This window comes from Orbicella faveolata, unplaced genomic scaffold (genome assembly GCF_042242905.1).
Source record: "Orbicella faveolata isolate gen_17 unplaced genomic scaffold, um_ofav_v1 contig_14, whole genome shotgun sequence".
NCBI lineage: Eukaryota > Metazoa > Cnidaria > Anthozoa > Scleractinia > Merulinidae > Orbicella > Orbicella faveolata.
This window is the reverse complement of record NW_028301541.1, coordinates 5542635-5556646: the sequence shown is the minus strand read 5'-3', so window position 1 is coordinate 5556646 and position 14012 is coordinate 5542635. Positions and strand designations below refer to the sequence as shown.

At 38.9% G+C, this 14012-nt stretch overlaps 2 protein-coding genes across 2 annotated transcripts in view; one reads left to right on the top strand and one right to left on the bottom strand.

Annotated features, from left to right (window-relative positions):
- LOC110068603 (uncharacterized) overlaps positions 1-14012 on the top strand; it is a 70964-nt gene that overhangs the window by 16036 nt on the left and 40916 nt on the right. The window contains exons 23-41 of the mRNA XM_089286327.1: positions 51-332; positions 1027-1197; positions 1967-1999; positions 2691-2972; positions 3401-3559; positions 3713-3757; positions 4657-4689; positions 4948-5229; positions 5712-5882; positions 6177-6209; positions 6802-7083; positions 7887-8057; positions 8167-8199; positions 8644-8925; positions 9266-9424; positions 9782-9829; positions 12139-12171; positions 12447-12728; positions 13332-13496. Coding sequence (XP_089142453.1) covers positions 51-332; positions 1027-1197; positions 1967-1999; positions 2691-2972; positions 3401-3559; positions 3713-3757; positions 4657-4689; positions 4948-5229; positions 5712-5882; positions 6177-6209; positions 6802-7083; positions 7887-8057; positions 8167-8199; positions 8644-8925; positions 9266-9424; positions 9782-9829; positions 12139-12171; positions 12447-12728; positions 13332-13496 — 2946 coding nt within the window. The remainder of the gene's footprint in view (positions 1-50; positions 333-1026; positions 1198-1966; positions 2000-2690; positions 2973-3400; positions 3560-3712; positions 3758-4656; positions 4690-4947; positions 5230-5711; positions 5883-6176; positions 6210-6801; positions 7084-7886; positions 8058-8166; positions 8200-8643; positions 8926-9265; positions 9425-9781; positions 9830-12138; positions 12172-12446; positions 12729-13331; positions 13497-14012) is intronic.
- Positions 9794-10975, bottom strand: LOC110068393 (tachykinin-like peptides receptor 86C). Its single transcript, XM_020775773.2, has one exon. It carries the CDS (start codon positions 10973-10975, stop codon positions 9881-9883), a length of 1095 nt encoding a protein of 364 aa, XP_020631432.2. The 3' UTR covers positions 9794-9880.

Here is a 14012-nt window from a genome sequence, read left to right as displayed (position 1 = left end):
CAACAGTTACTTTACTTGTGTTTATAACTTCCAATCTACCTTTCTTGCAGTCCAGAGAATTGGTTGCTTTAAAGATACGTCACGAAGAGCTATTCCACTACTAGAAGGGAAGAGTCCACTATTAAGAGGAAACTACCAGCGGAGAAGAAAAGCCATTGAAAAATGTGCATATGTGACCGCTAAACGTGGTTACAAAATACTTAGTGTGCAACATGGCGGCCAGTGTTTTTCAGGACCGCATGCTCAGAGAACCTTTGCAAGGTATGGGCGATCAAACAGATGTAGGAATGGAAAAGGAGGAGCATGGGCGAATGACGTCTACCGATTGTCGGGTATGATTTAAGATAATTTATGAAATGCCTTTGTGCTATGTTTGTACACTCATTCAAAATGGGGTAACTGGCCCCGAAGGTGAATGCCACAATTATCACGTTGGCCAGACTTTTAGGGAAACTTAGTGCAAAGACCCAAGGCTGTGCTCTAGAAGCGCCCGGGTGCCACAGGCGACCAACTTCTGCCTTTGGGCTGGGCACCCAGGATTTCATGGTTAGGAACCTTTGGGCTCCTCGTAACTTTTCGTATACCACAGTCTTTGATGTCACAAGTCAATCCGGAGAATTAGTGGGTAATGAGCACAGTTGATGATGACATCCAAAAAAAAAAAAATCATTGGCCATAAGTAAATTGAATCAGTCTAAATGATTACGAATTGGATCACACAATGAAGTCATTAACTGTTTTGGCAATGAAATAGATTGCAGGGTTGTAAAATTTGAGCTTAACAAAATATAACATAATATACCCGAAGAAGGCAGCCAATTACCTTAATTACCTAAGCTATATTTGCTTAAAGATCTGCGTTATGAAAATTTCAACTGTTGCCATGATTCTTCATAGCTATAGTTGCATGTATTTCCATAAACTTAGTATGTTGTCCAGATTTCTTTATTAAAGCCACTAAATGTAGATATGACTTAAAATGATGTATTATATTCTAAGAAAGCATTTCACTCCATGTGTTATCAGGCAAATGCAGACTACGCACCACAACTGGTTACTGTTGCGTGTTCCCATTCACATACCGCAGACGTCGATATAACCGTTGTGTTAGAACACGCCGGCATGGACGCCCCTGGTGTCCAATTACACCAGATTATCCCAGGAGCAGACACTGGGGATACTGCAGGGGTGGAAGAGGTACTTGTTTTTGTTACTTATTTTTATATTATCTTTTTTTATTTTCTTATAAGTTCTTTGTGCTACATTTCTTCAATATTTGTACCCCTGTCATAGAACTCTTTAAAATACAATACAAAAAAAAAAAAAAAAAATACTGGTTTAACGTCAATATACACTTAGCTATGGTGGGGCACTAAAGAATGAAACATTGAGTACCTTATTCCATTGAGTAACTTATTCTTTAAAGAATGGAACTTTGAGTAACTCATTCCAGTGAGCCTATAATGAAGCTCACAGGTTTAGGACTAGAAATGTTATTTCTAGTCAACCGAGAGACCTGTTAAGATTTTTTACTTGCGTATTTGTTAATTCTGCGTCAAACACTGACATCTGGCATAATCAACTCTTTCCGCACCAAATCAAAAACATTTGTAGTAATGTTGTACATACAAACCATCTAAGTTAAGCATAAATTATGTTCAATTTGTTGCTTTTCTGCTTGAAATTAACCTACAGACCTGAGAACATCACTTTAGCATGGGAAAGAATTAATGTTTGTGTTGTGCTCGTGGGAGGTCGGTATGAACAAGCTTGGTTCTCATTCTCAAATCTCAACATTTGTCAATCTGGAAACAATAGTGAAACCATTTGATAAAGTTGCTCTCAATGCTACCTAACATGACTCAACAAACAGCAAACTGTTGAGCAAAGAGTGGCCTTGACAACTTGAGATATAAAACTACAATGTTGCTTGAGGTTAAATTCCAAACGTATTTTGTTTTGTCAGCTCCAGCAACAAGAGTAACCAGAGGAGTTGTGAGTGAGTAATTTTCTTGTATGTGTAATTGACCATTTTTATTCTTTTTTTGCAAGATTTAGACAAAATCTGTTGACACTGAACAGCAGTGCTTCTATCAAATTACGCTTTGTTTGAGTGTTTCTATTTAGCAATTGGATTATAATGAGCTCGTGGTTTCTATGAGACTGATAGTTGAGAAGGCGGAAGCAATCAAGCAATAAAGAGGGGATAGTCTAATTATTTTAGCAGTGTTCTTACTAAATTTTCTTCAAATAATGATTACCATTAATTTTATTTTTTCTACATTCATCTTGGTATCAATTGCATGCTTTAAAACAGAGTGTGGACTGAATCGTCATTTTGAGCTATTGTAACTAGTTGTGCGCACATCATCTGTTCAACAATTTTGAGATTTTAAAGTTGTATAATGTGAAATGCCCTTGTTCTAGTGTTGAAAGGAGATTACTTAAATTCAATTATCAAGAAAGTTTTGCCAGCTGTAGACAACCTCTAGCCACTGCACTCTAATGGCTGGTAGTACGTGATAGCTCAGCCAATCAGGTTGCAGCATTTCCATTAGTGTACAAGTAGAATTCTACTAAAGCTTTATAATAGTTTGTTGCATTATTACTTAACAGTTAAGTACTGTATTTGCACCCCCTCCTTTAGAATTTAGAAATTAAACTAATTTAGTTGTAATTTTTCATTTTAGTTCGATCCCAAGGTTGTTACAGAGATACAGGCCGCCGTGCCATCCCACAAATGGACGGTAGAGGTATCCTTGTCCGTGGCTATTACCGAAACAGAAAAGATGCTATCGTGAAATGCGCTTTAGAAGCTGTAAAACGTCGTTATAAAGCCTTCGCTATCCAACATCGAGGATGGTGTGCCACTGGTCCGAGAGCTCACATAACCTACCGACGGTATGGACGATCAAATCGATGTAGAAACGGCAAAGGAGGCCCATGGGCCAACGATGTGTACTTTGTATCTGGTGGGTTTACAGAGTTATTTGCCTATGTAAGCATTAAATAACACTTCAAGAAGCTGTAATACTGGAACAATAAAACTATTGTCACGGATTTTTCTGTTTTGGAGAATTTTTAGAACTTGTTTTGTCCGACATGCTTTATTGCATGGTAAATTATGTATAGTAAACTTACTAGAAACGACCAATGACTGCTGACAAACTTTACATGAGTCTTCCAGCCAATACCATCACTGCTAAACTGACCAATCACTTTAAATGGACTAGACTTATAACATCATCGACTGACAAACACTGTTCACTTGACTCTGAAGATGACTTCCGCTCACAAGAAACACAAGACGAATAAATGCTTTATTGCCTTCATTGGTTTGACTTCCATTCCCTAGTGATCTAGATCTGTCTCATGTTGTGTCCTGTCTTTTGTTTGCTAGGCTCATGTGGAAGGAGGGCAACAAATGGCTACTGCTGTAGATTCCCGTTCATCTACAAAGGCCGTCGTTACAACAGCTGTACAAGACGAAATCACAATCGACCATGGTGTGCTCTCACACCAAACTATGATCGAGATAAGAAGTGGGGAAACTGTGTTGGTAAGCTGGGTTGAGAACAATTTCTGCATTGATGCTCTACCAAATTCAGAGATGGATATGAAAAGAAAAGAAATGTATGGAATCAGTTGGAAGATTTTGTATTATCAAGATTTTATATCACTAAACGTTATTTTACTTATTTCATCATGTTAGGTGGACGAGTCAGACCAATACGACCTGTTGTCCCTCCACGAAGAGGTAGGTATCTTGTATGATTGATAATTATAATCATGCGTAATTTCCCATACAGATTTTTCGTGTAGAACCCCACTGCTACCCCTCTTGAAATTCCAGTTAAGCTTTATTCTTTCGTTTAAGAACTTCAGTCTGTGCAATAGAACCCTACCAATATCCTCCCCTTAGATGAGCAAGGATATTTCCTAAACATTCACAATTTGCACATGTAACATTCTGTTACATTTTGTATCCATTAAGTTAATTAAGTAACTGAAAATTTGAAAATTTTGGCTTTGGCTTGAAATTTTCGTGGACCTTACAGACACAATAGTGAAGTCGAAAGCTTTTTCACGGTTTATAAAATAACCAAAAGCACGTGGTTTACAAGCTTTTCTCGTGTTCTCCCAGCATCTCATGCGGGTGGTTTTATTGCGACTTTTTATTGCACTGAGTTGTGTACAATGGCCAATTCCTCTATGATGCGCACCTGCAGGGAATCATGGTAGTCGCATTCATAAAAGAAATATCCAGTCCAAGATGATGGATACAACTCCCATGATTCCATGCAGGCACGTCTCATAGAGGAAATTGGCCATTTACGGTACAATCAAACGAGTCATTTCAAGAATCTTCTCAAGTAAAAAAGTCTAGGGCAATGTTTTACAATCAGGAAAGAACCAGTGCACTCAGTGCACATAACTGATAAGTTATTGGCCAAGCTGTTCGATGACAGCGATCCAGTTACAAGCTGTGCTTGGACAGCTGTAATTGAAAATCTACATGGTGTCACAAGTTTCAATACACATTTATTACATATTTGCTAAAAAATAGAGCTAATAAGAGACAAAAATTTTGTTATTGATAGAATAACTGTTGGTAGACCAGAATGTTTGAAAATTAACGTGAATTTTTTTTTTCAGGCAAAGTGATTCGCATCACAGCGGGTTTACTGGGTGAGTAAAGTTACATTAACTGATCTTCCACTGGACGGTAGGACTGACTGACTGCAGTTTTTACTTAACTGAGGTTGAGAAATAAATTAATCACCATTTTGTTTTGATGTTACAAACATTAACCCCCTCATCAGATCAGATATTTATAAACTGATAACCCTGGTATCCCTTTAAATTCAATTGAATTCGTGAGAACTGGTAAAGCATGATTTTCTCAGATGAAAAGCCCCTTCTGATTTCCTCTCATTTTCTGTCTAGCCAAGGGGCTCGGTTGTTTCAGGGACACTGGAAGAAGAGCCATATCAACCCTAGAAGGCAGAAGTCGTCTTCTGAAAGGACATTACCGAAGGAGACGATATGCTATTCAGAAATGCGCTTTGGCTGCAAAGCGGCGTGGGTATAGCGTGTTTGCCGTACAACATCAGGGATGGTGTGCTTCAGCAAGACATGCTTATCGAACATATGGAAAATACGGCAGATCTAACAGATGTAGGAATGGAAAAGGAGGACCTTGGGCCAATGATGTCTACGTTCTGAGAGGTATAGAAACTGCTTAGCTTAACATGGTTTTCAGTATCTCATTCTTGGGAATTTTCAAGACAACTTACATATACAGTTACTCACTTACTAATTAATTGGACTGTGTCATGGCTGAGTTTAGTCTATTTTTTTAAATTTTGCAAAATGCTCGCTATGAAACTTAATGTTAGCGAAGAGAATCTTTGTGTGGATCTAAATGACAAAACCATAGCTTCATTATAAACAAATGTCTCCCAGTCGTTATAATTAAAGTTGACAAACAAGCGAGATTGACTTTGAAAACCTGTTAGGTAGAACAGTTTTCAAAACCCATTTCGCAATCCGTTAAAATCGTCTTCAATTCTTGTCCATCCGTACCTTCTTTTGTATTTGTTGTGTTATAGAAATTTCCCTTGACTTTTTTAAGTGGTAATTTTTTTCAGATTTGACTCGAAATTTGCCTAAAATTCTTGAAAAAGTTCCTTTTAATCTCTTGTCCACAGGATCCTGTCGCGCGCGAACAACTCGGAGTGAATGCTGTGTATTCCCGTTCATTTACCGCAACAGACGATTCACCAGCTGTACCACAGCCAATTCCAGGGGACGCCCTTGGTGCGCTGTCACTCCAAGCTATGACGTGGACAAACTGTGGGGCTATTGTGCAGGACGAGGAGGTGAGGAATAAATTAGTATAATTATTAAAATTATGACAACTCTCATATTTGCTAGTTTTCTGAACACGTTGAAATAATTGTTGGCGATTATGGCACGAACTTTTTTTCGCAAAATTAGTTCATCAGTTTGTTTTCTCTTCATATCAGAACTATGCTATAGATTTATAAATGCTTTGTTCAAGGCCAAAGATTTGCCTGTAATATCTTAGTTTAACGCTACTGCTTTGCAGTGGGACATCTTGCGTATATACATTTAAGAAATGTCAGTGTAATGCTTTATGTTTTCCTTTCCAGCAAAAATCATCAAAGTCACGCTGTCAGTCACACGTAAGTAACGACATCGAGACTTTTTATATTCATTTCTTGTCACCGTCTTTAACTGACTTTTAGAGTTAATGCTAAATATTACAACGTGGTTTCCCTAGCAAGATACCCAGCTGTGGAGTTGAGGTAGCCACAATCAGGTCTGGGAGTTGTGCTTTCCGTCCATGTTACTCAGTTGTAAAGAACACAGACCCCCTTTCACATTTTGCAAATCTGCCTATTGTCTGTTGGGCTCTTGATATTAAATTTAATTTCATAGCTGACCTGGTTATGTTGACACCGTCTATATCTCTACTTTTATTACGTGGCTTTATTTCTACGGTTAGGCCTACCGTCCACACTAATCCGTCACGTAAACAGAGCTTTCTGAAAACGATGATTTCACGATAATGATGTGATCTCAATGACCGAGTTTAATATTCTTCAAACATGAATCTAAAATTACCGGTGATTGTTCCCTTTCTAAATTCCTGCGGCGTAGTGTGAACGGAAAACATTTGACGCGTTTTCAGAGTGTAAACACTTTCAAATTTCACCAGCGTAATGTGGACCACAAATGTTAAAAATGTCCTTCTCTTCCCAATTCATTGTTTAGTCCAGAGAATCGGCTGCTTCAAAGACACTGCTCGCAGAGCCATTCCACAACTGGATGGAAAAAGTATTCTCCTACGAGGAAGCTACCGTCATCGGAAATTCGCCATAAAGAAATGCGCTCTAGAGTCAGCCAGGCGTGGTTACAAATTCATGGCAATCCAACATGGTGGTTGGTGTGCATCAGGACCGCATGCTCATAGAACCTTTGCAAGGTACGGACGATCTAACAGATGTAGGAATGGAAAAGGAGGACCCTGGGCGAACGATGTCTACAGGATTTCAGGTGAGGTTTTCCGGAAATATCTGCTAAAAAGTGACGCACAGTTACAAACTTGGCTAGTCTCAACTCTGTGTGGAATTTCAGCAAGAGAATTTTTCAGTGCGACAACTCGAACCGGGCCACTTTGAAAAGAGTTAACCAATCAGAACGTTACTTGAGAACAAGTGATAGCGATCTTTTTCTCAAATAAACCAATTACATTAAAGATTATGAACAACAGACCTTAACAAAATTGAAAATCCAACAAAGTTCGAGTAGCTGCGAACCTCTCAGGAAACTTTGCCACTTGTTGATTGGTTTACTTTCGAGCCTAAGTTTTATACGCTTTTCAACGGTTTTGGTTTAGTTGTAGTAAAATGAGTTTTCAAGCTTAATTGTTCGAGCGAGATTTATAATTATGATAATTCACCGTCAAGGAGTGAATCTCTAAGAGTGTATATAACGCAGAGGAGTCGATAGTCTTAAATGTTTTCACGTCAAACAGACCGTTACCTGCCGTCACGAAGAGCTACCAATCCATTGCTCTCAGTTTACGTTTTGATTGGTTAGATTTCTTCGAGGTGGCCCGGTTCAATTCGAGTAGTCGCACTGTAAGAAAAAACAACATTTATATAGTCCATCGTGAATCTAGTGTTTCGATTCCTACTTCCCAGGAAGTAAGATCAAGCAAGCCAGCACAAACATCCGCTTACCACTTGTCTTTTTAGTTTTAAAAGTCGATAAAAGTTTAACTGAGGAAGAAAGCACTTATCAAGGCATTTTACACTACCATAAAATCTGTTTTTAACACTGTCTTTTTCCTGTAGGAAAATGCCGTCTTCGCACTACAAAGGGCTACTGCTGTTCTTTGCCATTTGTGTATCGCAGGCGTCGATACAACAGCTGCGCCAGTAATGGACGGGGAAGGACCTGGTGCCCAATAACTCCGGAGTATGGCAGGAAGAAACTATGGGGGTACTGCAGAGGAGGAAAACGACGTAAGTATTATTTTCTCGCAATGAAGTATTATTTTTAACTTATGCAGCGTTTTGTGAACCTGTTCACAGATCAGTTAACCAACATATGGCATTTATTTGATTTCAACAGCTCGACCAATACGGGTCACGCCTGGTGTTTATAGTAAGTACAGTTTGTAGGCTTCTCCTTGTTGTATTATCAATCAATCAATCAATCAATTTATTCATGTCACAGACGTGGAACGAGTGAAGTTAAAGGTTCTACTACAGCTGAAAAGTTCTGTCTAATTCTGCGAAGGAAAAAAAGATGGCGACTGGTACATTTGCCCATAATCCTTAGTGCACGAAAACTTAAATAACGCTTATAAAAACGTATAGAAAAGTTCTCTGATCTTCAAACGTAGCAAACACAATGTCTTCAATACGGGAACAAATGCTGCTGGTTTTTCTTGTACTTTATGGGCTGTGTAGGGCTCGTATGGTATTGTGGTAAAATGTACAGTCGCCTCCGTTTTTCCTACGGAGGATTCTTTAACTGCTTGTTTTTGTTAGGTTTAAGACTAAACATACTTGACAAACTCAGGACATATTTTGTTATTCTTTACAGTCAAACCTATTGGTTGTTTCCGAGACACTGGCCGCCGAGCTATTCCACAGATGGATGGAAAAGACATCGTCGTCCGTGGCTTCTACCGAAGAAGAGCCGCCGCCATCTATAAGTGCTTTGCGGCAGCCGCCAGGCGTGGTTACAGAGCCTTTGCAGTTCAGCATCAAGGATGGTGTGCGACTGGCCCAAGAGCTCACCTGACATTCAGGAAGTACGGACGATCCAATCGATGTAGGAACGGCAAAGGAGGACCATGGGCGAATGATGTTTATTTCATATCCGGTGAGTTCATTTAGTTTGTAGTATTTACTTGATACTTTGTTTCACTATTACCTCTAGGTGAAGTCCGTCTTGACTTGACATGACTTGCCCGACAAGGCTTGACGTGATGTGATGTTACGTGACATGACATGACAAAACCTGACAAGGCATGACATTAGTTGACGTCGCATGAAGTGACCTGACGTGTCGTTACTTAAAACACGACGTGGCGTGACTGACGGTGCGTGACGTAACGCGACATAACACAACATATCGTCGCGTGACTGATGACGTTACTTGACATGCTTTGAATCACTTCATGACTTGATATGACATTGCTTCTTTTGTTTTGTTTTTGTAGGCAAATGCAGGAAGAGAACGACATCACGTTACTGCTGTGCCTTCCCGTTCAGATACAAGGGTCGTAGATACAATAGTTGTACATCCAAAAACCACAAGCGACCATGGTGCGCTATAACGCATAACTACGATAGGGACAGGAAATGGGGAAACTGCGCTGGTAAGCTATAGCAACTCAATAACTAGTTTCATACATTACAGTACATTAGAATATATTAAAATACACTAGAATACATTAAAATGCATCTGAATACATTAGAATATTTTAGAATACATTAAAATACATCAAAAAAAACATCAAAATACATTAGAATACATTTTGTCTCGTGGCCACCGCATGAAGACTGAAGTTCTCTGGTTATCAAGTGTTTAGTGTGGCCTCTTGTACAGCTATCATCCTAATATGGATATTTTACCAGCTGCAGCGGTTTGCCCCTTGTGTCGAATATCATTTGAGTTTCTTTATGAATGCATATATTTATTTTAATTATTATCTTTTCTTCCTTTAATGTTACAGGAAGACGCCCTGTAAAACCAGTCCGTCCAGTGGTTCCCCCAACCAGAGGTGAGCTCCAAAACTACCCGCATAAGAATTAGAGTGTTTTGGTTTGCTGTGTCACCCACAGTTTCCATCAGGAATATGTTTTATTCTCCTTAGAGTTATTTGCTCGCATCTTGTCACCTTATTGTTCCGTTTTCTACAACAGGAACACAAAATGTTTCTTAATCCACGACGGTAACTTCCAACAAATGACAGACAGATTATTGGATTGACAACAGAAGACGAACACAATGCAAAATTTACAATAAAGTAAATAGATGGCCTCAGGAAAGCACAAGGCCACGAACGTCCCAGTTGGGACGTAAAATATACCAACGTTTGAGGAATGGCAACAATGTAAAAAAACACTACAATGACAACCGCCATTTGAATAGCTTGTCTTCGTTTCTTTAGAGAATGCCTTTGCAGACTTGGTGCGGAGTCCGAGAGGGCCCTATTCTGTCTTTTCAAGGAAATTGCTATCGCAGAATATAAAACGGTTATCACAAATAACGGTGCGATAGATACAAAGGTCACATCAAGCCAAGTATATGCAGCGATAGCCTCCTGGTTTGGAAAAACCTCCTCTGGGTATATTACAACACAAGACCTCATATTACCACGTTCTAAAAGTTTCGATGTTAATAGCCATGGAATGTTTAACACTCCTGCAAATATCCAAGTCGAAATGATAGCTATCGTGCGAATCTTGGTTGAAATAAGTCCAAGTTTCATTGGAAAAACCACAGCGACAAATCTGTCAATTGCTATCCACACCAAGCTTTGAGTAGAAACAAAAAGTGACACTGAACTTGCAAAATAAGACAACTTGCACAAAATAGATCCTAGGATTCCACTAACGCGCCAATGCCAAGAGTCCGTCACCACTTCAGTTATTTTAAGAGGAAGTAAAATCAGTGGAAAAACTAAATCAGATAAGGTCATGTTCACGATGAAATAGTTGATTGTTTTTCGTAAATCTCGATGCTTGTAGACGATGAGAATTATGAAGATGTTCCCGAAAAAACTGCCAAGTAGAACAACACAGTACACACAAAGTTTGGAAATTCTCTCACCAATCGAGTTAACAAAGATACAGGACCAGTTGTCTTGGCCCGGAGCAGTTTCGTTGCGAATAACAGAAATCGTCGAATTAGATGCTAGTAACATAATGTAAGGCTTTACTTTTCAAACTGAACCGTACTCGCGGTGCTAACTCTTTCGAAGCACAACTCTAAGTGAATTAAGAGATATGTTAACACTGTTTGTTTAGAAATGAAATGCAATTCTGCTGGTTTTAAAAGCTTTCTTTCTTTCATCCTCATATTGAAACTTAGATTGGATTCTCCGTGCGTCCTGATTGGCTAATTAGCTTTTTCTAAAAACATGACACAAGGGGCACTTTCCAATCGATAAAAAATTCCGGTTTAAATTTCCGGAAATTTCCAGTGACAGATGGAACAAAGTTTTCCAGAATTTCCGAAAACGAGAAGAACTTCCAGAGGTATATCCAAATTTTCAAAAACTCCAAACCGGAATTGCCGTTCCATTTGATTTCCTTCAGGAATCTCCAGAATTTTCGGTTGAATGGTTCGCTTTTTGGAAATTCAACCTTTTCGGAAATTCCGGATTTTCAGGAAGTTTTCCTGGGAAAGTTATGATAATAATAATAATACCACCTGTCCGTATTTCGAAGTTTTCGGAATTTTTGGTTGAATTGAAAGTGCTCAAGGCTTTGGCTTCCTCTGTTTGCTGAATTGAGACTCGATCCCTTTTTGCTCAACCAGCTGGTTTACAAAAGACAATTGTTACTGAAGACTTCATTATTGTAAAATAAATAAAATGCCAAATGTCTCATTTCGGTCCACTAATGAAATATCTGTGAACAAATAAAGGAAATAACATTTAGGTGCAAGTTAAAAATTCTTTCTTTGCTCAAACCAGCTGGTTTACAAAAGGTAATAATTAAGGGAGACTTCATAAAATGCAAACTAAAGATAAAGACAGAGAAGGGAAGTTCCTTCTGCACACTTGCAGACTGAAAGGTAGATGCTACGTGAGATCTTCCTGTGTGGATTGATATGACAAAGTTACCAACTTTCAATCATTTTTGATTATGTAAATTCATGAGAAACAAATCTACTTTCTTAAAGTTTAATGTGATGTTGGAAGTCCTGTGCATGCAACACTATATCAAAATCAGGGCTGAATGTTGTTGTTTGTGTTTTTCAGTTGTTAGTGTATTTTTTCGATTTAGTCTTAACTAATTGACGTAGCCTTGGCTCTTGTTGTTTTGCTTAACTTAACAGTATCTGTAAAATTTCTCATTTCAGGAAGAGTCATACGAATTTCTATTGGATTGAGAGGTTAGAGAACATTTTGGTTTCAAAATTAATGTGTTGAGCTGAATTTGTGAAAGCTGTCCGTTGAATTCTCCTGTATAAAACCAATCTGCCTAGCGTCTTGCTTATCAATGAGTTCTCTTTCAGCAAAGGGGCTTGGTTGCTTCAGAGACATTGGCCGACGGGCCATACGCTTTCGACAAGCCATAGCACCCTTATCCAATTCAAAATCCATTAAATTCTCCGGTATAAAACCAGTCTTTGCCTAGCGTCTTACTCATCAATGGGTTCTCTTTCAGCAAAGGGGCTTGGTTGCTTCAGAGACACAGGCCGAAGAGCCATATTACCCTTAGAAGGCAAAAGTCGCCTTCTGAAAGGACATTACCGCCGAAGGCGATACGCTATTCAGAAATGCGCACTGGCTGCACAGAAGCGAGGCTACAGAGTGTTTGCCGTGCAACATCAGGGATGGTGTGCGTCAACGAAGTATGCCTATCGAACATTTGGAAAATACGGGAGATCTAACAGATGTAGGAATGGAAAAGGAGGACCTTGGGCCAATGATGTTTATGTTCTGAAAGGTGGGACTTATAAACTGTTCTTGCGAACAGTTCGATAGCTTATACCCTGGGAGCTAGTCTCGTTTACAGCTGTTCTTGAATCGTGACACAGCATTCGTCTCCAGAAGAAGTATTGGGTGGTAATCAGGTTTTCACGAATTGTAATAGTAAATTATTTGGAAGTTGCTCAAAAGCCCTCAAAGATGCTAAAATCTTTCCCCTCTTAAACCTGAAAATTTGGTTGCAAAAATAAAGTTTTAAAGTTGTTGGTATATAAACAGAGTTTTAAGTTTCGGATATGCGCTGTGATTTCACTTGAACAACTTCTTTGACAAATGAACATGCTCTCTCAGCGCTACGAAATCATGTTAAGTGTTAAACTCAGAGACTGACTAGCATAGTCTCTTTGAGGCCTAAACATTAGCCCTTGTTGACGTTCTAAATGTATTTGGACTAGCAGTACATTTTCGAACCAAATATTCCAGCCAACGTCAACGTTCAAAACCAGATATGTGTTTCATCGATAAGACAAAAGGCTAATCTCCAACCCAGATGCCCCACGGCCACGCTTCAAACAGAATAAGGTCTGGCTACAAGATTAATAGCTTCTACTGTCTTCCCCAGGTTCCTGCCGTAGAAGAACTACTCGCAACAACTGCTGTGTTTTCCCGTTCATTTATCGCGGCAGACGATACAACCGCTGTACAAGAATTAACTCCAGACGGCTCTGGTGCGGCATCACTCCAAATTATGATGTGGATAAACTGTATGGTTGGTGTAGAGGACGAGGTGAGAACCTGCTTGGAAATTGTACTCTCCAGTTTGAAGTTAATCATTTGCAATCTGAAAAAATCTTCTCCAATCTTAGTCATCCTCGTCTCGTTTTGTTTTATAATTATTTCTTTGATGTTTTTTCCATCTCGGTTAACTATTATTTTAGATCCCCTTCGATTTGAACTTAACTTTTTAAATCGTACAAAGAACTTGAAAATGTCAGCTTGGTCGTTTCTCTATCCGACTCAATCGTTTCCAGTCTTAGCCATCCTTGTCTCGTTTTGGTTTATTGTTATCTCTTTGATATTTTTCTATATTAGTACACCATTATTTTTAGATTTCCTTCGATTTTAACTTAACTTATATATATAAAAAAAAAAACTTGAAAATGTTAGCTTCTTCGTTTCGTAATCCGTCTCAATCTTCCCTAGTCTTGACCATCCCTGTCTCGTTTTGGTTTATAATTACTTCTTTGATGTTTTCCTACCTTAGTAAACTTTCATTTTAAGCTCACCATTGTTCAGAGATACA